Source organism: Salvelinus fontinalis, chromosome 12, assembly GCF_029448725.1.
Source record: "Salvelinus fontinalis isolate EN_2023a chromosome 12, ASM2944872v1, whole genome shotgun sequence".
Classification (NCBI taxonomy): Eukaryota; Metazoa; Chordata; class Actinopteri; order Salmoniformes; family Salmonidae; genus Salvelinus; species Salvelinus fontinalis.
This window is the reverse complement of record NC_074676.1, coordinates 48,718,858-48,744,540: the sequence shown is the minus strand read 5'-3', so window position 1 is coordinate 48,744,540 and position 25,683 is coordinate 48,718,858. Positions and strand designations below refer to the sequence as shown.

The following is a 25,683-nucleotide window of genomic DNA, read 5'->3' as shown; positions in this document are numbered from 1 at the left end:
TTGAACACGCTGAAGTTGGAAATGTACTTGTTATGAGCTTTTTGCAAAAGCTTGCAATGAGCTAAGTGATGCCGTTTCGATGAAAGGGCTTTTGTAAACAGGTCTCCAGATGAATGAGGTTTCTCTACTGTAAATTAAATCTAAACTCCTGAGTTTAGTTTTGTACAAAATGCATCAATATCAATGCAATCAGGTCAAATAAATAATTTCAATTCATGAATATATTTTCTAAATGGAATTTAATTTCAATTAATTTCCTAAATTGAAATAACACACTGGTTTAAAAATCAAGCAAACATGTTAGGCTAATTTATTAGTATGATTTAATCAAAGATTGTGAACAAAAACAGACAGCCACCCATGTTAGACAAAAACAAAAGTGTAACACTGACATTCCCATTATAAAATAACAAAAAACAGTGTATCATGCTTAAACAACTCCTGGATTACAGAGGAGACCAATAGGTTCTATTTGATATGCTCATTTGATATTCCCATAATGTTGACAGTACTCTAGATACCATCCCTGCCAACGAGTATTTCTTTGTACAAATAGATGCTTCTCAAATTTGTATGACTGCTAAACTGTATCATCGCATAATAATCTCAAGATGTTTCTGTGTACCTGAAATGATAAAGCTCAAGTGATGCAGCTGCATTTAGGTCACGGGGGGGGGGGGGGGGGGAATTAAGTTCCGACAACAGTTCACTGGCAAGGAATAGTAACAATAAACAGCTAAACCAAGAGCTACACTGGTGTGACATTGCAGACACTTCGGACTAGATACCTGTTGACAACAGGTTTATCAAATTTCATCATTCCCCCAAGGTTTTGCTGATCAGTTTCCTTAAAGACAGGGGGGGTGGAGCACACATGCAATAATTACTCAGTGATGAAAAGCTTTTTGTCCATGGAGTTGGGAGATAATACAAATCATACATTTAAAAAAAAAAATACGTCTTCACTTCTCCACACAAATCTTCCTCTGTCAGAAAAGGGAGAGCAGACAATTTTATGATTAGCTCTACATGTGCGCTTTAAAGGGCAATAAAGAAGACATTGCAAAAACCCAGTACGAATCTACGATACATGGACCAACCCATAACCATTTAAAAATGATAATCTTACCCGTCTGAGGGTCAAGGTTGTTCTTCGTTGCTACCACTAGGTGTCCGGCTGTGAATTTGACTCCTCAGCTGTTCAATTAGCTCTGGGTTCTGCTGTTGCATTTGCTGCGCAAATTGTTGGCCCCTAAATGGACATGGACACAGCAAGGTGATGGAATGGCAGTTACCAAGTACAAGTCACAAAAACAATGCATTTTATTAATACTCACATTAAAATGTTATCATGTCTTTATCACTGATGCCACAGGTATAATATAGAAGTAATATTTGGCACAGAGTGCATAGAGCTGGTGGTAGACTTACGCTTGGATGAGACCAGAGATGTCACCTGGACCAGCTCCCCCTACTCCAACTGCCGGTCCGGCTCCTAACCCTGGTCCGGCTCCTAACCCTGGTCCGGCTCCTAACCCTGGTCCGGCTCCTAACCCTGGTCCGGCTCCTAACCCTGACTCTGGACCTGCCCCTAACCCAGGCCCTACTCCAGGCGCTGCTGGAGCTCCCACTGGCCCGTAAGCCCCTGACATCATCCCCGACATCCTGTACAATACAGACAAGAAAGGTGGTCTACATGCATTTACTTTAAAAGCACCCTACATTTCACAACTAATTGTGGAATCTCAGAGTGCAATTAAAGTCTTTGTGCTACATCTAAAAAAAAGAAAAAAAGAATGTATTTGATAGACAATTAATGGATAACTTACAGTTGCTGTACTTGTGGGTTGTTCATCAAACCGGATGCCTAGGACAAAGCAGCCCTAACAATGTCAATATGATTTCTAATTTAGTTAACCTTCTCTACATATGCTGCATTCATGACATCTCATAAATACGACTGGGGGGGGGGATCCAGTTGAATGCCTCGCCAACTAATAATTACTAGTGGGAAACTCATTTAAAAACAAGTTTAGACATTTCTAAACTTTTATTGAAAATGAAATACAGAAATATCTAATTGACATTAGTATTAACACCCCTGAGTCAATACTTTGTAAAAGCACCTTGGGAAGTGAATACAGCGGAGAGTCTTTCTGGGTAAAGTCTAAGAGCTTTCCACACCTAGATTGTGCAACTTTTGCCTATCATTCTTAAAAATAAGAAATTCAGGCTCTGTCAAATTGGTTGTTGATCATTGCTAGACAACAATTTTCAGGTCTTGCCATAGATTTAAGTTAAAACTGTAACTTGACCACTCAGGAGCATTCACCGTCTTCTTGATAAGCAACTCCAGCGTAGATTTGACCTTGCATTTTAAGGTTATTGTCCTGCTGAAAGGTCAATTAATCCCCCAGTGTCTGGTGGATAGCAGAATGAATCATGATTACAAGCACACCCATAACATGATGCAGCCACCACTATGCTTGAAAATATGGAGAGTTGTACTCAGTAATGTGTTGTATTGGATTTGCCCCCAACATAACACTTTGTATTCAGGATAAAAAGCGAATTGCTTTACCACATTTATTGCAGCATTACTTTAGTGCCTTGTTGCAAACAGGATGCATGTTTCTGTACAGGCTTCCTTCTTTTCACTCTGTCATTTAGGTTAGTACTGTGGAGTAACTACAATGTTGATCCATCCTCAGGTCTACCACTGCCATTGAACTCTAACTGTTTTAAAGTAACCATTGGCCTCATGGTGAAATCTGAGCAGTTTCCTTCCTCTCTGAAAACTGAGTTAGGAAGGACGACCGTATCGTTGTAGTGACTGGGTGTATTGATACAACATCCAATGTGTATTTAATAACTTCACCATGCTCAAAGAGATATTTAATGTCTGCTTTTTAACCATTTATAAATAGGGGACCTTCTTTGTGAGTCATTGGAAAACCTCCCTGGTCTTTGTGGTTGAATCAGTGTTCCAAATTCACTGCTTGACTGAGGGACCTTACAGATAATTGTATGTGTGGGGTACAGAGATAAGGTAGTCATTCAAAAACCATGTTAAACACTATTGCACAGTGAGTCCATGCAACTTCTGTGACTTGTTAAGCAAATGTGTACTCCTGACCTTATTTAGTCTTGCCATAACATAGGGGCTGAATACTTTCTCTCAAGACATTTCAGCTTTATTTTTAATTAATTTGTACAAATAAAAAATAAATAAAATGGAATTCCACTGACAAAAAAAAAGGGTATTGTGCATAGATCAGTGACAAGATAAATCTCAATCTAATCCATTTTAAATTCTGGCTGTAACAAAATGTGGAAAAAGTTGAGGGGTGTGAATACTTTCTGAAGGCACTTTATATGGCTTTTAAACAATTGTTTACGAGCATGATGGCTGTACTTTTTTGTTTATGGTTGACGCAGCTTGTTTGCCATTAGCCAATTAATGTTCTCTTGTCGTTCCTAGCATTTTCCATTTGAAAAAGGCCAGTTTTAGTTAAAGGTGCACTATGCAGAAATCGCACTGCCATTTTAGGGGTGCGGGGGAGAAAAAAAGAAGTGTGTTTGCCTAATTTCAGTTTGTGTGACAAAACAAGCTGGTGTAGAGAATCATTGTACCATCTAAACCGCTGTGAAATATATATTTTCCATAACCAAAAATATTGTATTTTCAGCTTGTGTAAAGTAAAAGATGCAAAAATGAAATGTAAGAATGGGAAGCACAGAAATAGCACACATAACATATCTATTGCTTCTTAGACTTGCTTTCAATGAAAATGACAGATCTATAACTCCTATTTCTATGTGTACTTGGTCAGGTCACCCAAAAAGTTACATATTTCCGCTTTCATGGAACTCACCATGTTCATGAAACCAGGGTTACTGAGCAAACCAGCCAGATCAACTCCTCCCATTCCTCCTATCTGAAGAAAAAGTAATAACATGATCAACAATGATATATTACAACTGATATGTATTCTCCATTGTGGTTGAGATGTTACCAACTTACTGGGCTTGGAGTCTCCATTTTCTGCTCTGCTATTTTCAGGTTGGATTTGTAGGTGTCGTTCTCTGGGTCCAACTCTAGGGCTTTCTTGTAATAAGCTACAGCTTCTGTGTGTTTGTTTAAACTGGCTAGAGCCAACCTGGAAGCATGGGACGTTTGAAGTCGATGTATGTTCACAATCATCAGTCAATAACAAAGCAGCAACACACTGGCCCATGTCCACGGTAATATTGAACGCTAGTGTCTAACCTACCCCATTCTTCCATATGCTTTGCTGTAGTTTGGGTCAATCCCAATAGCAAGTTCACAGTCCTGAACTGCTCCAGCGTAGTTGCCTAGTTTGCTGTATGCAGCAGCCCTAGCAAAAACAATTCCATACAATTAGCAGTACTTCACATTAAAACAAAAGCTTAAATTAATTTATTGCTTGACTAAAGCTGCACACGTGTGAAAATCCTCAAAATGTGCATTTGGACATACACAATGTGTGACTAAATGTCAGAGTCCAAGTTCAGGAGTTTGTTGGTCAATACCTGTTGCAGTAGTAAACTGCATTCCGGGGGTTTATGGCAATAGCCTTTGAGTAGAATTCCACAGCTGCCCCAAATTTCTCAACCTTCATTTGATCATTGCCTGCCATAAAGAAAATACAAATATTATAGGCCTACAAACAGCTCTTTACCTTAGATTTGAAGAGAGCTAAGTTCACGTCATGGGAACTTTAGAAGGAGCGCAACGTTCCGTATGGTATGTGGATCTGTTCACATCAGGGGAACTGAGCAGGATTAAATTACTTTGATTGAACTTCACATTCAATAGCATCTTTGCATCACATGTTTATGCTTAGCATTAACATCAGACGGAAGGACACAGATGGTAAACATGATTCTGCCAGTGTGTTTGTACTAAGTTGAGGATGTTAGACTCGAATGTTCATATCTGTTGATAATATTGAAGTCAGACTGCTAAAGGTATAAGGACAGGGATTGTTTCTGTTTTTCTCCCCCTGATGTTGTGAGATTCTGTCTGGTGTTGTGACAGAACACTGGAGCTGTGAGATAAGGATATCAGGGCCGGCTTAGAGAAAGCAGTTGTAGCACTAGAGCACGTATGGGAAAAATTAATTGCTGCAGTATAGCCGTTAGCATTGATGATGATGATGAGTACACAATGCATGGAATGTCAAGGCATAAGTGCACATTTTCATACAATCTTATTTTAAAGAACGTAGTTCTGTCCTTGAGCTGTTCTTGTCTATTAATGTTCCGTAATATCATGTTTTATGTGGACCCCAGGAAGAGTAGCTGCTGCTTTAGCTAATGGGGATCCTAATAAAATACTAAAGCTGATCGTGAAGACTGAGTAATGCACAAACTATTACGGGGAGGTCCTACCGTCAGTTTTGAGTCTCTCTGCCTCTGCTACTTCCTCCTCAGTAGGGGAATCTGTGGCTGTGTTTATTTTCACCTGGGAGGTGTCTGGATGCTGCAACAGACAGTCAACACACCTGAGACAAAGGCCTATTGGCCACAATCACCTTCATATTAAGTGGATGTCTTTTGAGTCTACCTTCTGTGTCGCAGAGGCAAAAATCTCTGGTAATGTTTGAGTGACAGATAGGGTCTGGTCATCGGTCGAGACCTCGAAGGCCGTCTCCAGGCATTGGACTGCAACTGGAAAATAATCAGATGTTGAGGAATGGCAATGACACTAACTGGACACAGTTGAGTCCCTGGCCATCGTCCAACAAAGGCTGAGAACCCATCTCCTCAGACTGACTCTTGGCTTCCTTACTCCAACTTACCTTCTAAACTTTCCTGAGCATCTGAAGATAGACTCCCAGAGCCCAGTTGATCATGAAGAAACTGAATGATGGAGATGGCAAGACGCTTTGTGTCTGTCATTTTGGATTGAGGTCCAAACCTCTCAGTAGAATGTGTATTGCGAGGGACCCTGAAGAAGAAAGTTAATGAGATGTAGGTATAAAAATAAAAAAAACATCCACTGTAAATAACTGGCAACTGGTTGGGATTAATTGTCTCCTACATTTATATTATAGCTACATAACATAAAAGCCTATACGTTACCATCTGTTTCGATAGCGGACTGAAGTTCACCGTGGAGTTAAGTCCGCTAGTGACTAGATAGTTTCGTTTCTTAATCCTAAACTAATAAAACATGCTAACAAGCTAGTTAGTTTACTTGGCAGGTGACGTTGCTAGCTAACTAGACTGTTCTAGTAAGTTGCTTATGGTCGGCTGCTAGCTAATGCTAATACGGCTAACAGTTGGTCTGCCATGTGAAAGCACTCAGTGTATTGCCACATTAACATACGAGCTAATTTTGTTTACGTGTAAGGAGCTGGTTAAACTTACGTGGATAGCTTAACTAGGGCTAACTAGTATTTTGATTGTAGCTATCTAGCTTAGCATTACTGACATGACGGCAATAACATGGCTTTCTGAGCACTTTACCCCGATTTACTCAACTGACAGATAGCTATGTGGTTTAAAGAGCGTTCAGCTATGCCACACGATATAACATATATACAAATGTGTTAACTAGCAATAATTAGTCTTACCAGTTGCCTTTGCTTCAGATGTTCCTCGCAGTAACGTTAGCTGGTGGTGATGGGAGAAAAAAATGTGTTGATTTTCGTCGCATGTGTGACGCGTCATATCAGTGTAGGCTGAAGCATGCGTCTTTACGTCAGTGTGCGTGCCCCCAATTTTGACTTTGTGGCTGTGGTACCTAAGGGAAACATCAGTGGTCAAAACCCCTAATCACTGAATTGGCATCGTCAACCACAGGCTGTAAAACTCACCGCGAACGTTGCTTCTCAGATTTCTGAAATATGGCACCGACAGGTGAGTCTTTACGAAATTCATTAATATTACATTGGGTATTTTGTAACACGTCATTGTCAAAAGAATAAACTCAACGTTTTGCATATTCGATCGTCAGTCTGTGCTGGACTTGATAACGCTGTCTGTATACTAACGCTTTAACGTTAGTTAGCTAACGTTAACCTTATTTAACAGAAAATGTATTGCATGCTATTAAAATGTTGTTTGTAGCAAGCAAGCACATCTCTGCAGGTTCATCGTATCTAGCTAAATAACCAGCTTAGCCACGCACTAACACGATTGATAGTTAGCTAGTTACAATACAGTATGCATCCGTCCCATTCAGTTAGCTACCTAGCCAACTAGATCAAAAGCCAGGCGTGATTACAAATTGGCAAGAATCCCACTGGCGCGTTTTGATAATGAACCTGAACCTTCCAAATGTTACAATATTTGTGAAGTACATAGTAAGCAGTACTGACAATGCCCTCTTACATTTGCTAGCTATATATATATTTCAGTAGGGAGGATGACAACCGCCTGATTTAATTAAACGATAGTTAGCTAGTGTTAGCTAATTGTTTTAGATAATCAGTGTTGAACCCCAAAGTATCACTGGATTAGCTACTACAATGCACATCCACATAGTTTCCATAGAGTAAATAGTAGAAATGTCAACACTATTACTACAATCACGGGTTGTCATTTGCATACTGCCAATTGGTTGCTAGTGTTTTAAGGGCAGCACTGAACTGTTGCTAGCTAGTATTTTTATGGGTTGTAAAAACGGTCACAGTAGTGTTAACTGTACATCAGCCACAGTATATTCTGACCACGTGAGCAGTGCTGATGCTGAAACTAGGCATAGTTTATAGAAAATGCCATTGAATGTCGCCATAGTGAAAAAAAGCTATTTCCTTATAACCTGTACACTTCCTCACAGTTCAGCAGTTAGGCCTTTTCCAATACGAACCATCCAACTCGTGACCATTCCTTATTTCACCCCACAGGAGAGGTGGCGTCTGGCAGTGGTGCGCAAGTGTGTGCTGACAACCGCCTGCGCTGGGACCTGACCCCCGAGCAAATCCATCAGCTATCAGATGAGCTTATTGACAAGACCAAAACGGTGTATGACTGTGTTGGGGCCCTGGACCTGGCCAGTGTTTCCTATGAGAACACCCTGAAATCCCTCGCTGATGTAGAGGTGGAGTACACAGGTGGGTGAGACTCATACTCCAAAAAGACACCTTTCTTTAACCCCTTTCCTCTATTGTGACAGTGAATTGAAATGACTGAATTAAGGTTACAGCAGTATGGTGAAAATATGGTGTCAACCTCTCCAGTTATTTAAAGAGTCGTCTGCCATCAAGGAAATAATTAGATGGTAGGAGGGATATTAAGTGTATGTGACTTGACAAGTGCTTCCCAACACGTTTCCCCTATAATTTCCTCTATGTACGAACCTATAGGTTTGGGGCGGCAGGTAGCCTAGTGGTTAGAGCGTTGGGCCAGTAACTGCACCTGAACTAGGCAGTTAACCCACTGTTCCCCGGTAGGCCGTCATTGTAATTAAGAATTTGTTCTTAACTGACTTGCCTAGTTAAATAAAAAATAGGTTGATACATAATTGGTGCATTTGTTCAGTAGAACCATATACTTGTGTAAAGAGGGCAAAGAACAAGTCCATGCACTTTGTTGGTAGCTGATGGGCAGGTTTCACAAAAACAAAACTAAAGATATATATAATCAGTTCAGTCCAGCAGTTCAGTTCATAGCAACCACCCCTAGCATCTATTCCACTGCCATTTGTAAGCGATGGGGAAAAGTCTGAGTTGGCAGGAAAGAGGTATGCAATGTTATAGACAAATCAGCACTTTTTACATAAAGACTAGCTGACCAGCCTATGCTCACCACAATAGTGTTTTTGGCATTGTTTTGAAACCAGGGCACAGGCAGTGGACACTGGGCTGTACATGTTACATCAGGCAGTTGTAGCCTTTTATAAACCCGGTGCAGCAAAATATCTCATACAAAATGTACAAAAGAGCCTGTTTTTATTATCACTATCCTGCCTCTCATCATTTTAGGCCTTTTATTAACTGTTTCATCACAATGCACATTCCCCAAAACCTGAGCTTATGTTTCAAGCTACAAATGGTCACATTAGACTGGATTTATAAACTACAGGTGGGTGTTACACATTGGTAAAGGATGAGGTGAGTCCCCCTCTTTCAGTATGAAATAATTTTGAGCACTGAAAAAGCCCAAAATATAATCATCGTCATGATACAGTGCATCATGATACAGTTGATTACTCTATTAGTGAGGAATGTTTTTTTCATGATCGTGTTTTGTAAGTTCTCAGGGGGATTCCCTGTTTTAAATAATACTAAAAATCACTTGCAAAGAAAATGACACTCATAATACCTGCTCACTCTTGCATTTTGACATGTTATTCCAGTTGAGCGCAATATGCTGGACTTCCCCCAGCACGTGTCTTCCTCCAAGGACGTACGCACGGCCAGCACCGACGCCGACAAGAAGCTGTCCGAGTTTGACGTGGAGATGAGCATGAGGGAGGACGTCTACCAGAGGATCGTGGCACTGGAGGTGAGGAGGAAGAGGTCAATAAAGGAGGTCCATCTCAATAGTCTGAAGTGGCTTCCTGTCCTCATCTCTTTACATTGACATTTAGTCATTTAGCAGACGCTCTTATCCAGAGCCACTTACAGTTAGTGCATTCATCTTAAGATATGTGGGACAACCACATATCAGTCAGAGTGAGTACATTTTTCCTCAATAAAGTAGTTATCTGTGAGGTACAAGCTATTAAGGAGAAGAAAAACATTTTATTTATTCTTTATTTATTCTTCATCTGCAGTCTGACTGATGAAAACTGATCTGAAAACACACTCAGTGGATGTGCTTTCATCTGCCTACTTCATCAGATCAGTACAGCTGATAAATACTTTGTTGAGCGATCAGGACTAATAAAGAAGGGGAAAATGCCCTTTGGCCTGTTGAGATGTACCGATAGGATCTCAGTAGGTGAGGCCTGTATGTTTTCACATGTTATTGCCTCATCATGTTGTCTTTAGAAGTATCCTTATGGCTACGCAAAGCTGGGTGCAGAATCATTCTCATCAGCTGAGTTCTGCTTTCCGTCCTCTCACAGGGGAAGGTTGACGCTGACACGCTCACTGATGAATCCAAGAGGTACATGGAGAGGCTGATCAAGCTGGGTCAAAGGAATGGCCTCCACCTGACTAAAGAGACACAGAATGTAAGGGACTTAACTGAAAGGTTTTAAATTCCAAAGCTCATACTCTGATCAGACCTGTGTTCAAATACTATTTGCCATCTTCCCAATACTGAGCGATTGCTTTAGCCTGCCTGTAGTGCTTCAGACAAGCACAGCTAGAGTATTTGAAATGATTTCTAATAGTATTTCAACCCAGCTATACCTCTGATCATTAGGGTCATTGTCAACCCATTGTCTTACTTCGATCTCAAAACAGGAAGTCAAAAGGATTAAGAAGAAGCTTAGCAACCTGTGCATTGACTTCAACAAACACCTGAACGAGGACACCACCAGTCTGGTTTTCACCAGAGAGGAGCTGGGTGAGTTCACAGGATATAGATTTGGTCTGCTTTTTGATCTTTGGTCAGACACCTATCAACGCGGTCCCTGTTCTTTTGTAGAAGTCACGGTCTAAAGAATGACAAAAACATCACTTTTACCGACGGTGGCTGTATCATTGAAAGCAAATCCAGAAGTATGACTTCTGACATGTATGACGATGCACTTTTTAGGCGGTCTCCCCGAGGACTTCCTGAGCTCGCTGGAGAAGGACGGGGACAAGCTGAAGATCACCCTCAAGTACCCTCACTACTTCCCCACCATGAAGAAGTGCTTCATCCCTGAGACCCGTAGGAAGCTGGAGGAGGCCTTCAACTCTCGCTGCAAAGAGGTGAGCCATTGTCTGTTCTCTGTGAGACAGAGATACTATCCAGTATTGGAAGAGAATTGGGTACCCTACTGTAATAAAAAAATGTAAACACGGCAATGGCCAGAGAAAGTATTCAAAGCAAGAAAATTGCTGAGCCCCCTCAAATAAAGTCAGACTGCTGCACGGAAATGTACCATTAAGTTTATTTCAGTCAAAATATATGATGGACAACAAAGTGCGTTTCAGCTCCACATTTTTTATTTTCTCTGAGCACCAAGTATAACTGGAAAAATGGTCCCCTCGAATTCATTTCAGATTCCAACCTCTGTCATTTTCTCCTGGTGTAGGAAAACTCTGCCATCCTGAAAGAGCTGGTGCAGCTGAGGGCTCAGAAGAGCTCCCTGTTGGGCTTCACCACCCACACTGACTTTGTCCTGGAGATGAACATGGCCAAGTCTGGCAAGAAGGTGGCCGGCTTCCTAGGTGGGTCGAGATGGGAGGGGTTGAGAAAGGAGTTCGTACAACTCATTGAAAGGTTGTTATGGTCCGCGGTTCCATTTTCAACTGACCAGTGTACAATTTGGCTAGTTGTTTGTGGTTTACTATTGTTAGCTGCAGAGGCTGCTGTCAGTTCTATCAGAAACAAGGTATTGGGAAGGCGGGTAGCCTACCGGTTAGAGCGTTGCGCCACTAACCGAAAGGTCACATGAATACCTGTGCCGACAACGGGAAAAATATGTAATAATTAACCCTAAGTTGCTCCAGTGGCACTGTACTGCTCTGGCTGACCCTGTAAAACAACACATTTCACTGCACCTATCCGGTGTATGTGACAATAAAACATTTTGAAGTGTGTGTGCTGCAGCTGCTTCCCTATACTCCCCTGACCCCAGTGGCCGTAACCACCCTGTTCCATTTTAGTCAAAGTATTTATGTCATATTGTATTTGTTGAGGGCACTGCTCACACTCAACTATGCATTAACAAACACAACTGCTACAACACAAAATGTTTCACATTGCAAAAAACAAGACACACACTAGTTACCACCGCTCTGCTCCAACGTCTGTGTCTGTCTTTCGGAGGATACACATATCCTTTGTGTACAATAAGGTAATGTTTGTATTCTCCAGAGGAGCTGGCCCGTAAGTACCTTTGACAATAAGGTAATATTTGTATTCTCCAGAGGAGCTGGCCCGTAAGTACCTTTGACAATAAGGTACTGTTTGTATTTTCCAGAGGAGCTGGCCCGTAAGCTGAAGCCCCTGGGGGAGGAGGAGCGCAAGGTTATCCTTGCGCTGAAGGAGAAGGAGTGCCAGAAGAGGAGCCTGCCTTTCAATGGCGAGCTGCAAGCCTGGGACACGCGCTACTTCATGACCCAGGTAGGGCAGAGGGGGAATAAAGACAAATGTCTACAACTCTGTTATGCTCAGTTACCCAATACCGCTTTATTTAACACATCAATACATCGGTGTGGGATGATATCAGAGTTGCAGGATGCAAAGATTATTGTTCTGTTGTATTTACCCCCAATCCCCCGTGTAAATATTGGACTATAAATTGTGCCTTCCTGTATTATACTCATGCTAAAATGTTTATTATATTTACTGAGCCATTTACCATTTAGAATGTTCCTATTCTTATTTTTTATTATTTCTTATTGTTGCATTATCGAGAAGGAACCATGTGTATCCCCTACATATGTCTAATAAAACTTGAAACTATTAAATAATTGCTACACCATATATACACACACACACATAGTACCAGTCAAAAGTTTGGATACACCTAGTCATTCAAGGTTTTTTCTTTATTTGTACTTTTTACTGTTTTCTACATTGTAAAATAACAGTAAAGACATCAAAACTATTAAATAAAACATTTGGAATCATTTAATAACCCAACAAGTGTTAAACAAATCAAAATACAGTCGTGGCCAGAAGTTTGGAGAATGACACAAATATTAATTTCCACAAAGTTTGCTGCCTTAGTGTCTTTAGATATTTTTGTCAGATGTTACTATGGAATACTGAAGTATAATTACAAGCATTTCATAAGTGTCAAAGGTTTTTATTGACAAATACATGAAGTTGATGCAAAGAGTCAATATTTGCAGTGTTGACCCTTCTTTTTCAAGACCTCTGCAATACGCCCTGGCTTGTGGTCAATTAACTTCTGGGCCACATCCTGACTGATGGCAGCCCATTCTTGCATAATCAATGCTTGGAGTTTGTCAGAATTTGTGGGTTTTTGTTTGTCCACCTGCCTCTTGAGAATTGACCACAAGTTCTCAATGGGATTAAGGTCTGGGGAGTTTCCTGGCCATGGACCCAAAATATCGATGTTTTGTTCCCCGAGCCACTTAGTTATCACTTTTGCCTTATGGCAAGGTGCCCCATCATGCTGGAAAAGGCATTGTTCGTCAACAAACTGTTCCTGGATGGTTGGGAGAAGTTGCTCTCGGAGGATGTGTTGGTACCATTTTTTTATTCATGGCCGTGTTCTTAGGCAAAATTGTGAGTGAGCCCACTCCCTTGGCTGAGAAGCAACCCCACGCATGAATGGTCTCAGGATGCTTTACTGTTGACATGACACAGGACTGATGGTAGCGCTCACCTTGTCTTCTCCGGACAAGCTTTTTTCCGGAAAGGGGATTCATCAGAGAAAATGACTTTACCCCAGTCCTCAGCAGTCTAATCCCTGTACCTTTTGCAGAATATCAGTCTGTCCTTTATGTTTTTCCTGGAGAGAAGTGGCTTCTTTGCTACCCTTCTTGACACCAGGCCATCCTCCAAAAGTCTTTGCCTCACTGTGCGTGCAGATGCACTCACACCTGCCTGCTGCCATTCCTGAGAAAGCTCTGTACTGGTGGTGCCCCGATCCCGCAGCTGAATTAACTTTAGGAGACGGTCCTGGCGCTTGCTGGACTTTCTTGGGCGCCCTGAAGCCTTCTTCACAACAATTGAACCGCTCTCCTTGAAGTTCTTGATGATCCGATAAATGGTTGATTTAGTTGCAATCTTACTGGCAGCAATATCCTTGGCATGGTTGCCTGTGAAGCCCTTTTTGTGCAAAGCAATGATGACGGCACGTGTTTCCTTGCAGGTAACCATGGTAGACAGAGGAAGAACAATGATTCCAAGCACCTTTTGAAGCTTCCAGTCTGTTATTAAAACTTAATCAGCATGACAGAGTGATCTCCAGCCTTGTCCTCGTCAACACTCACACCTGTGTTAACCAGAGAATCACTGACTGCGGTTCAATGTCAGCTGGTCCTTTTGTGGCAGGGCTGAAATGCAGTGGAAATGTTTTTTGGGGGATTCAGTTAATTTGCATGGCTAAGAGGGACTTTGCAATTAATTGCAATTCATCTGATCACTCTTCATAACATTCTGGAGTATATGCAAATACAAACTGAGGCAGCAGACTTTGTGAAAATTTATATTTGTGTCATTCTCAAAACTTTTGGCCCTGACTGTACATTTTACATTCTGCAGAGTAGCCACCCTTTGCCTTGATTTCAGCATTGCACACTCTTTGCATTCTCTCAACCAGCTTCATGAGGAATGCTTTTCCAACAGTCTTGAAGGAGTTCCCACATATGCTGAGCACTTGTTGGCTGCTCTTCCTTCACTTTGCAGTCCAACTCATCCCAAACTATCTCAATTGGGTTGAGGTCAGGTGATTCTGGAGGCCAGGTCATCTGATGCAGCACTCCATCACTCTCCTTCTTGGTCAAATAGCCCTTACACAGCCTGGAGGTGTGTTGGGTCATTGTCCTGTTGAAAAACAAATGATAGTCCCACTAAGCGCATATCAGTTTGGATGGCATATTGCTGCAGAATGTTGTGGTAGCCATGCTGGTTATGTGTGCCTTGAATTCTAAATAAATCACTGACAGTGCCACCAGCAAAGCACCATCACACCACCTCCTCCATGCTTCACCGTGGAAACCACACACGCGGAGATCATCCGTTCACCTACTTCGCGTCTCACAAAGACATCTCATATCAGACCAAAGGACAGATTTCCACCGGTCTAATGTACATTGTTCATGTTTCTTAGCCCAAGTAAGTCTCTTCTTCTTATTGATGTCCTTTAGTAGTGGTTTCTTTGCAGCAATTTGACCATGAAGGCCTGATTCACGCAGTCTCTTCTGAACAGTTGATGTTGAAATGTGTATGTTACTTGAACTCCGTGAAACATTTATTTGGACTGCAATCTGAGGTGCAGTTAACTCAAATGAACTCATCCTCTGCAGCAGAGGTAACTCTGGGTCTTCCTTTCCTGTGGCGGTCCTCATGAGAGCCAGTTTCATCACAGCACTTGATGGTTTTTGCAACTGCACTTGAAGAAACTTTCAAAGTTCTTGAAGTGTTCCGCATTGACTGACCTTCATATTTTAATGTAATGATGGACTGTCGTTTCTCTTTGCTTATTTGACCTGTTCTTGCTGTAATATGGACTTGGTCTTTTACCAAATAGGGCTATCTTCTGTATACCACCCCTACCTTGTCAAAACACAACTAATTGGCTCAAACGCATTAAGAAGGAAAGAAATTCCACAAATGAGCTTTTAACAAGGCACACCTGCTAATTGAAATTCATTCCAGGTGACTGAGTGTGTAAAGCTGTCATCAAGGCAAATGGTGGCTTCTTTGAAGAGTCTAAAATATATTTTGATATGTTTAATACTTTTTGGGTTATTAAATGATTCCATGTGTTATTTCATAATTTTTATGTCTTCACTACTATTCTAAAATGTAGAAAATAGTAAAAATAAAGAAAACCCCTTGAATGAGTTGACGTGTCCATGCTTTTGACTGCTACTGTATATATACTGTATATGTGTGTATTGTGTATATTTATGTAAACAAAATAATACTGTGATAATAAAAACATCTATTTTTTTACTGCGGCGGTAGAGCTGACCCTGTCGGCTGTGTGGTTTATATTTGCCCCTGAGGGTATGAATACAGTTTTGAAGTGTTTAATTAAATATATTTCCTCTGCTCTGCCCCCCTTTAGGTGGAGGAGACCCAGTACGCGGTGGACCAGAACCAGCTGAAAGAGTACTTCCCAATGGAGGTGGTGACCCGGGGCCTGTTGGACATCTACCAGGAGCTGCTCAACCTCACCTTTGATCTGGTGGAGGGCGCCCCAGTTTGGCACGATGACGTCACCCTCTACTGCGTCAAGGACCGCACCTCGGGCACGGTGGTGGGCCAGTTCTACCTGGACCTCTTCCCAAGGTGAGTCGAAGGAAAGCAGAGGAGATAGAAAAGGATTTTAAAGATGGCCGCCTTTGGTTTACTATTTTATTTTATTTAGCCTTTATTTTAACAGGGAATCATGCTGAGACCAAGGTCTCTTTAATATGTGCCCCCTGTATACACATCAAACACTATACACATCAATATACACATCAATATTCACATCAATACATGAAAAGCAAAGCAATGTGTTTTGTACGATTGTTTTGATATATCTATCTTTTATAAGGATTTTGTCCTTTTTTTGGAGGGGAAGAAATCTCTATTTCATTGCTCTGCAGAGTTACGGTTTCATTTTGTAAATGAAGTTAAACTGCAATCAAAATGGAGAAAGAGCTCACCTTTGCTCATCAACATAATGGGGGAGACAATTTAAATAAAAAAACTCAGATTTAGCCAGTCATGTTAAACAGTCATGGTGATTGTGTTTATCCCCCCCCCCCCCAGAGAGGGGAAGTACGGCCACGCTGCCTGCTTCGGCCTGCAGCCCGGCTGTCTGCTGTCGGACGGGACCCGCCAAATGGCGGTGGCAGCCATGGTGGCCAACTTCAGCAAGCCCACGGCCGATGCCCCCTCCCTGCTGCAGCATGACGAGGTGGAGACATACTTCCACGAGTTTGGCCATGTCATGCACCAGCTCTGCGCTCAGGTGTGTGTGTGTCATTACTAGTATACAGCATTGCTCTGTTCCTGTGCACTGAAATTAATGTTTGTCTGAATAAAGGCATTTTAGTGTGATGGTTAATATATTTCCCACTCTGGCTTTTATTTATATATTTCCTGTCAAATCAACCTAAAAGACTTTGTAAGCAAGGACTTCTTACAAGTCACTTTAATGCCAGAGAGGGTATTGTCCTCCTCTGATCATTCAATCTAAAATATATATTTCATATTATACATGCATGATATTTTTTATTCAGACTGATATGAACTACTTAAACCTACTACACCTCAGGATTCGTTTATTAACAGATACCCGTCTCTCTTCTGTCTCTGCTGCTACCAGGCGAACTTTGCCATGTTCAGCGGGACTCACGTGGAGCGGGACTTTGTGGAGGCGCCGTCCCAGATGTTGGAGAACTGGGTGTGGGAGAAAGAGCCCCTGCAGCGCATGTCCAAACACTACAAGACGGGTGCCCCTATCCCCGACGACCTGCTGGATAAACTCATGAAGTCCCGGCTGGCCAACACGGGTGGGTCACCACAAAAAAATGTCCTGGTTCCTTAATAGAACACCCCGTAACACGTTGTACACCAGTGCTGGAGGTTGGGTTATTCGGCTGTGGTCACCAACCAGAATCCTGATGAACTACCTGGTTTACAGGTATCAGTGTGTTGTGTTAACTCTCTCCCTCCCATGCAGGTCTGTTTAACCTGCGTCAGATTGTCCTGGCCAAGGTGGACCAGGCACTCCACACCAAGAATGGCCTGGACCCGGCTGAGGAGTATGCCCGGCTGTGCCAGGAGATCCTGGGTGTGCCCGCATCCTCAGGTCAGAGACAACCTCAACCAGTGAGCCAGACCACCATCACAGCTGTAGTTTGGTAGCCTGGTCCCAGATATGTTTGTGCCATCTTGCCAACTCCTATGGTCATTGTCACAGCTTTTAAACAATCCTTTCTCTTTGCCATTGTGCCCATAGGAACCAACATGCCTGCCACATTTGGCCACCTGGCAGGTGGTTATGACGCCCAGTACTACGGTTACCTCTGGAGCGAGGTCTACTCCATGGACATGTTCTACGCCCGCTTCAAGCAGGAGGGCATCATGAACCCAAAGGTTGGCACAGCTGAGCTAGTTATTTACAATGCTGTTTTTACACTTGACCATCTTCAGCTATTATCTAGTAATTTATATCAGGTGTCATTGGTTATTGATGCTAGTGAGCAGTGACTGCCTGCAGCCCTCCAGGACTGGAGTCATATCATCTGACTTTGGTTTTTGAGCTCCAAATGATTTCACCATGGCACAAATGTAATTGTTTTTTGGCTAAAATGGCCTCCTGTTTGATGCCGAGATCTTTTTCCATCTCTCCCAGGTGGGGCTTGACTACAGAAACTTTATCCTGAAGCCCGGAGGCTCGGAGGATGCTGAACTGATGCTGAAGAACTTCCTAGGGCGGGAGCCAAAGCAAGAAGCTTTCCTTCTGAGCAAAGGACTAACGGTTGAGCTGGAGGCGGACACTCCATGTGCCTGTTGACCAATCACAACCAGCTCAGCGTGAACATCCCCAACCAATCATACACTTAGGACACGGGCACAAGGGACCTACATTTTCAACATCAACAAAAAAACGACAAAGACAAGAATTGATAAAGAGAAGAATTTCCAGTTTCTGCTGCTCTACAGCAGTGTTCCCCAACCCTGGTCCTCCAGTATCCCAACAGTAGACATTTTTATTAAGCACACCTCGTTCAACTTGTTAACTAATCATCAAGCCCTAAATGAGTTGAATCAGGTGTGCTTGTCCAGGGTTACAATAAAAATGTGTACTGACCAGGGTTGGGAAAGATTGCTCTGCATGCAATATCACCCAGTTTCCCCCCTTTTGTGCTGTGTTTGGAGGTATATTTTAAACTGCAATTGTATTCAAGTAAGGAAGAGCAAAATACACTAACAAAGAATTGACTTGACCCTTGTGTCGGCATTTGTTGACTTCTGTCAGTTTTCTCAGAAGAAGTAGCTCTCCAGGTTCTGCAGAGCTGCAATATGTACTGTACCTTGAGCATGGGACCTCAAACTCATCATCTGACAGATTCAGTATCCTGTCTGATAAAATGAGGCTCTACCCTTTCACTTGAAGTACACTCGCTGCCATAAAGCTGTTACAACACACTGTCCTAAGAATACAACTGTTACACTCGCTGCCATAAAGCTGTTACAACACACTGTCCTAAGAATACAACTGTTACACTCGCTGCCATAAAGCTGTTACAACACACTGTCCTAAGAATACAACTGTTACACACGCTGCCATAAAGCTGTTACAACACACTGTCGTACGAATACAACTGTTACACTCGCTAACATAAAGCTGTTACAGCACACTGTCCTAAGAATTCAACTGTTACACTCGCGGCCATAAAGCTGTTACACTCGCTGCCATAAAGCTGTTACAGCACACTGTCGTAATACAACTGTTACACTCGCTGCCATAAAGCTGTTACAGCACACTGTCGTAAGAATACAACTGTTACACTCGCTGCCATAAAGCTGTTACAGCACACTGTCGTAAGAATACAACTGTTACACTCGCTGCCATAAAGCTGTTACAGCACACTGTCGTAATACAACTGTTACACTCGCTTCCATAAAGCTGTTACAGCACACTGTCGTAATACAACTGTTACACTCGCTGCCATAAAGCTGTTACAACACACTGTCGTAAGAATACAACTGTTACACTCGCTGCCATAAAGCTGTTACAACACACTGTCGTAAGAATACAGCTGTTACAACACACTGTCGTAAGAATACAACTGTTACACTCGCTGCCATAAAGCTTTTACAGCACACTGTCGTAAGAATACAACTGTTACACTCGCTGCCATAAAGCTGTTACAGCACACTGTCGTAAGAATACAACTGTTACACTCACTGCCATAAAGCTGTTACAACACACTGTCGTAAGAATACAGCTGTTTCAACACACTGTCGTAAGAATACAACTGTTACACTCGCTGCCATAAAGCTTTTACAGCACACTGTCGTAAGAATACAACTGTTACACTCGCTGCCATAAAGCTGTTACAGCACACTGTCGTAAGAATACAACTGTTACACTCGCTGCCATAAAGCTGTTACACCACACTGTCGTAAGAATACAACTGTTACACTGGCTGCCATAAAGCTGTTACAACACACTGTCGTAAGAATACAGCTGTTACAACACACTGTCGTAAGAATACAACTGTTACACTCGCTGCCATAAAGCTGTTACAACACACTGTCGTAAGAATACAACTGTTACACTCGCTGCCATAAAGCTGTTACAGCACACTGTCGTAAGAATACAACTGTTACACTCGCTGCCATAAAGCTGTTACAGCACACTGTCGTAAGAATACAACTGTTACACTCGCTGCTATAAAGCTGTTACAGCACACTGTCGTAAGAATACAACTGTTACACTCGCTGCCATAAAGCTGTTACAGCACACTGTCGTAAGAATACAACTGTTACACTCGCTGCCATAAAGCTGTTACAGCACATTGTCGTAAGAATACAACTGTTACACTCGCTGCCATAAAGCTGTTACAGCACACTGTCGTAAGAATACAACTGTTACACTCGCTGCCATAAAGCTGTTACAGCACATTGTCGTAAGAATACATCTGTTACACTCGCTGCTATAAAGCTGTTACAGCACACTGTCGTAAGAATACATTTGTTACACTCGCTGCCATAAAGCTGTTACAGCACACTGTCGTAAGAATACAACTGTTACACTCGCTGCCATAAAGCTGTTACAGCACATTGTCGTAAGAATACAACTGTTACACTCGCTGCCATAAAGCTGTTACAGCACACTGTCGTAAGAATACAACTGTTACACTCGCTGCCATAAAGCTGTTACAGCACACTGTCGTAAGAATACAACTGTTACACTCGCTGCCATAAAGCTGTTACAGCACACTGTCGTAAGAATACAACTCTTACACTCGCTGCCATAACGCTGTTACAGCACATTGTCGTAAGAATACAACTGTTACACTCGCTGCTATAAAGCTGTTACAGCACACTGTCCTAAGAATACAACTCTTACACTCGCTGCCATAAAGCTGTTACAGCACATTGTCGTAAGAATACAACTGTTACACTCGCTGCTATAAAGCTGTTACAGCACATTGTCGTAAGAATACAACTGTTACACACGCTGCTATAAAGCTGTTACAGCACACTGTCGTAAGAATACATTTGTTACACTCGCTGCCATAAAGCTGTTACAGCACACTGTCGTAAGAATACAACTGTTACACTCGCTGCCATAAAGCTGTTACAGCACATTGTCGTAAGAATACAACTGTTACACTCGCTGCTATAAAGCTGTTACAGCACACTGTCGTAAGAATACATTTGTTACACTCGCTGCCATAAAGCTGTTACAGCACACTGTCGTAAGAATACAACTGTTACACTCGCTGCCATAAAGCTGTTACAGCACATTGTCGTAAGAATACAACTGTTACACTCGCTGCCATAAAGCTGTTACAGCACACTGTCGTAAGAATACAACTGTTACACTCGCTGCCATAAAGCTGTTACAGCACACTGTCGTAAGAATACAACTGTTACACTCGCTGCCATAAAGCTGTTACAGCACACTGTCCTAAGAATACAACTGTTACACTCGCTGCCATAAAGCTGTTACACTCGCTGCTATAAAGCTGTTACAGCACACTGTCGTAAGAATACATTTGTTACACTCGCTGCCATAAAGCTGTTACAGCACACTGTCGTAAGAATACAACTGTTACACTCGCTGCCATAAAGCTGTTACAACACACTGTCCTAAGAATACAACTGTTACACTCGCTGCCATAAAGCTGTTACAGCACACTGTCCTAAGAATACAACTGTTACACTCGCTGCCATAAAGCTGTTACAGCACACTGTCGTAAGAATATAACTGTTACACTCGCTGCCATAAAGCTGTTACAACACACTGTCGTACGAATACAACTGTTACACTCGCTGCCATAAAGCTGTTACAACACACTGTCCTAAGAATACAACTGTTACACTCGCTGCCATAAAGCTGTTACAGCACACTGTCCTAAGAATACAACTGTTACACTGGCTGCCATAAAGCTGTTACAGCACACTGTCCTAAGAATACAACTGTTACACTCGCTGCCATAAAGCTGTTACAGCACACTGTCCTAAGAATACAACTGTTACACTCGCTGCCATAAAGCTGTTACAGCACACTGTCGTAAGAATACAACTGTTACACTCGCTGCCATAAAGCTGTTACAGCACACTGTCCTAAGAATACAACTGTTACACTCGCTGCCATAAAGCTGTTACAGCACACTGTCCTAAGAATACAACTGTTACACTCGCTGCCATAAAGCTGTTACAGCAAACTGTCCTAAGAATACAACTGTTACACTCGCTGCCATAAAGCTGTTACAGCACACTGTCGTAAGAATACAACTGTTACACTCGCTGCCATAAAGCTGTTACAACACACTGTCGTAAGAATACAACTGTTACACTCGCTGCCATAAAGCTGTTACAACACACTGTCGTAAGAATACAGCTGTTACAACACACTGTCGTAAGAATACAACTGTTACACTCGCTGCCATAAAGCTGTTACAGCACACTGTCGTAAGAATACAACTGTTACACTCGCTGCCATAAAGCTGTTACAGCACACTGTCGTAAGAATACAACTGTTACACTCGCTGCCATAAAGCTGTTACAACACACTGTCGTAAGAATACATTTGTTACACTCGCTGCCATAAAGCTGTTACAGCACACTGTCGTAAGAATACAACTGTTACACTCGCTGCCATAAAGCTGTTACAGCACATTGTCGTAAGAATACAACTGTTACACTCGCTGCTATAAAGCTGTTACAGCACACTGTCGTAAGAATACATTTGTTACACTCGCTGCCATAAAGCTGTTACAGCACACTGTCGTAAGAATACAACTGTTACACTCGCTGCCATAAAGCTGTTACAGCACATTGTCGTAAGAATACAACTGTTACACTCGCTGCCATAAAGCTGTTACAGCACATTGTCGTAAGAATACAACTGTTACACTCGCTGCTATAAAGCTGTTACAGCACACTGTCGTAAGAATACAACTGTTACACTCGCTGCCATAAAGCTGTTACAGCACATTGTCGTAAGAATACAACTGTTACACTCGCTGCCATAAAGCTGTTACAGCACACTGTCGTAAGAATACAACTGTTACACTCGCTGCCATAAAGCTGTTACAGCACACTGTCCTAAGAATACAACTGTTATACTCGCTGCCATAAAGCTGTTACAGCACACTGTCCTAAGAATACAACTGTTACACTCGCTGCCATAAAGCTGTTACAGCACACTGTCGTAAGAATATAACTGTTACACACGCTGCTATAAAGCTGTTACAGCACACTGTCCTAAGAATACATTTGTTACACTCGCTGCCATAAAGCTGTTACAGCACACTGTCGTAAGAATACAACTGTTACACTCGCTGCCATAAAGCTGTTACAACACACTGTCGTAAGAATACAACTGTTACACTCGCTGCCATAAAGCTGTTACAGCACACTGTCCTAAGAATACAACTGTTACACTCGCTGCCATAAAGCTGTTACAACACACTGTCCTAAGAACACAACTTTTACTTTATAATTATAATCTTAACATATCTCTGCGGATTGATCACTGACGAACCACGTCAGAGAAACCATTGAGTATACACTACATGACCAAAAGTATGTGGACACCTGCTCGTCGAACATCTCATTTGAAATCATGGTCATTAATATGGAGTTGGTCCCCCTTTGATGCTATAACAGCCTCCACTCTTCTGGGAAGGCTTTACACTAGATTTTGGAACATTGCTGAGGGGACTTGCTTCCATTCAGCCACGAGCATTAGTGATGTTGGGAAATTAAGCCTGCCTCGCAGTTGGCGTTTCAATTCATCCCAAAGGTGTTTGATGGAGTTGAGGTCAGCGCTCTGTACAGGCCAGTCAAGTTCTTCCACACCGCTCTCGACAAACCATTTCTGTATGGACCTCGCTTTATACACAGGGGCATTGTCATGCTGAAACAGGAAAGGGCCTTCCCCAAACTGTTGCCACAATGTTGGAAGCACAGAATCGTCTAGAGTGTTATTTTATGCTGTAGCTTTAAGATTTCCCTTCAACGGAACTAAGGGGACTAGCCCGAACCATGAAAAACAGCCCCAGACCATTATTCCTCCACCAAACTGCAGTTGGTACAATGCATTGGGGAGGTAGCGTTCTCCTGGCTTCCGCCAAACCCAGATTTGTCCATCGGACTGCCAGATGGTGAAGTGTGATTCATCACCCCAGAGAACGCATTTCCACTGCTCCAGAGTCCAATGGCGGCGGGCTTAACACCACTCCAGCCGATGCTTGGCATTGCGCATGGTGTTCTTAGGCTTGTGTGTGGCTGCTCTGCCATTTAAACCCATTTCATGAAGCTCCCAACGAACCGTTATTGGGCTGGTGTTGCTTCCATAGGCAGCTTTGAACTTGGTAGTGAGTATTGTAACTGAGGACAGACTATTTTTTTTACAGGCTACCCGAAACGTTTGACCCAAGTTAAATAATTCAAAAGCTATGATACCGAATACTAATTGAGTGTATGTAAACTTCTGACCCACTGGGAATGTGATGAAATAACTAAAAGCTGAAATAAATCATTCTAATATAAATCAGATTCCAGAAACCCTCCATAAATCATTCTCTAGGATTAAATGTCAGGAATTGTGAAAAACTGAGTTTAGATATATTTGGCTACGGTGTATGTAAACTTCCGACTTCAACTGTAGGTGTTTTTATTCCGTTTTTGAACTTGCACTACCAGGAACATTGCATTTTATTGCAGTAGATATTGTTGCCAGTCGTAACCAGAGGCAAACTCAGCCTTGACTCGTTTTAATTTGTGAGCTCTGAACCTGTAGTTAAATACCTTGATGATCAAATTAACTCCCTGGTGGTACACGTTCCTGTCGTGTTACCAGGATTACGTTTGGTAAAATGTACCCAGTGTCAAAACATTTTAAGGGTTGTACAGTACTGGGGAACAAACATCTTGACGTAGGACCAGGGTAATGAGCTGGAATGCCTAGTTATTGTGCAAATGATTAACTACATGAATACACTATCTCAGATATCTTTATTTATTCGAAAGGCAAGCAACTATAATCAGGTTATACTACTTTGTGGAGGGTTTCTGAAATCTGATTTATATTAAATATCCATAAAGCATCAAATGTTATGTTTATGTATGATCTACATCTTCCAATGTTGCCGAACCTTAAGTATCCGACAGTAGGGATTAACATGGGTAACCGGGACTGTCCTGGGAACACTTCACTATTCCAGAAAAAAATAAAATGACAAGACTTCCCCAAAATCCACAATGTTGGCACTAATGTAATTCCACACGACATGCCCAGCATCAGGTTAGCAAAAAAATATATAATACATTATCCAAACTGGTTGGTGCATGGAAGCCTTTAGCATATTTACACAAAGTCGCCGTAAATTCAAAGCACACGCATAATGGACACTCCCGGACTGCATACACGACCTGAATGCAGTTAATAAACCCTAATAAACCCTACGATTGCAGTTAATAAACCAAGGGCCACCACATGGCTCTGAGCACCAGGAAGGGTTTGGGTATGTTCTGCGGCAGGGAGTTCTTCCTGGGGAAGATCTGCCTGGCCATGTGGGAGTACACCAACTCCTGCCATGCGCCCCTGGTGGTGCACAGGCTTCCGGGCGTGGGTTAGACGGTGCTGCTCTGCAATCTGGCTCAGGAGGTGCATGGCCTCCTGGATCCCAGGGCCGTGGTGGTGTTAAGGTTTCTGGGGATGTC

At 42.3% G+C, this 25,683-nt stretch overlaps 2 protein-coding genes across 3 annotated transcripts; one reads left to right on the top strand and one right to left on the bottom strand.

Moving 5' to 3' along the window:
* Positions 1-306: 306 nt before the first annotated feature.
* LOC129867539 (small glutamine-rich tetratricopeptide repeat-containing protein alpha-like) lies at positions 307-6,706 on the bottom strand. Of its 2 annotated transcripts, XM_055941011.1 has the most exons (13): positions 6,603-6,706; positions 5,826-5,974; positions 5,591-5,694; positions 5,416-5,506; positions 4,555-4,654; positions 4,275-4,379; positions 4,025-4,160; positions 3,876-3,938; positions 1,830-1,867; positions 1,577-1,665; positions 1,432-1,540; positions 1,130-1,252; positions 307-986 (listed from the first exon to the last, which is right to left on the bottom strand). In XM_055941011.1, the coding sequence occupies exons 2-12, from the start codon at positions 5,923-5,925 to the stop codon at positions 1,141-1,143; spliced, it is 1,047 nt and encodes a 348-aa protein (XP_055796986.1). In that variant the 5' UTR covers positions 5,926-5,974; positions 6,603-6,706; the 3' UTR covers positions 307-986; positions 1,130-1,140. The 2 variants fall into 2 exon arrangements, with proteins under 2 accessions (XP_055796986.1, XP_055796985.1); XM_055941010.1 differs by having other exon boundaries at positions 1,432-1,665.
* Positions 6,707-6,766: 60 nt separating this feature from the next.
* Positions 6,767-18,722, top strand: LOC129867537 (thimet oligopeptidase-like). The gene is made up of 14 exons (XM_055941007.1): positions 6,767-6,888; positions 7,878-8,084; positions 9,329-9,477; positions 10,043-10,150; positions 10,386-10,488; positions 10,681-10,838; positions 11,165-11,300; positions 12,056-12,198; positions 15,845-16,068; positions 16,537-16,738; positions 17,096-17,282; positions 17,453-17,581; positions 17,732-17,868; positions 18,128-18,722. The coding sequence occupies exons 1-14, from the start codon at positions 6,876-6,878 to the stop codon at positions 18,287-18,289; spliced, it is 2,058 nt and encodes a 685-aa protein (XP_055796982.1). The 5' UTR covers positions 6,767-6,875; the 3' UTR covers positions 18,290-18,722.
* Positions 18,723-25,683: the final 6,961 nt, after the last annotated feature.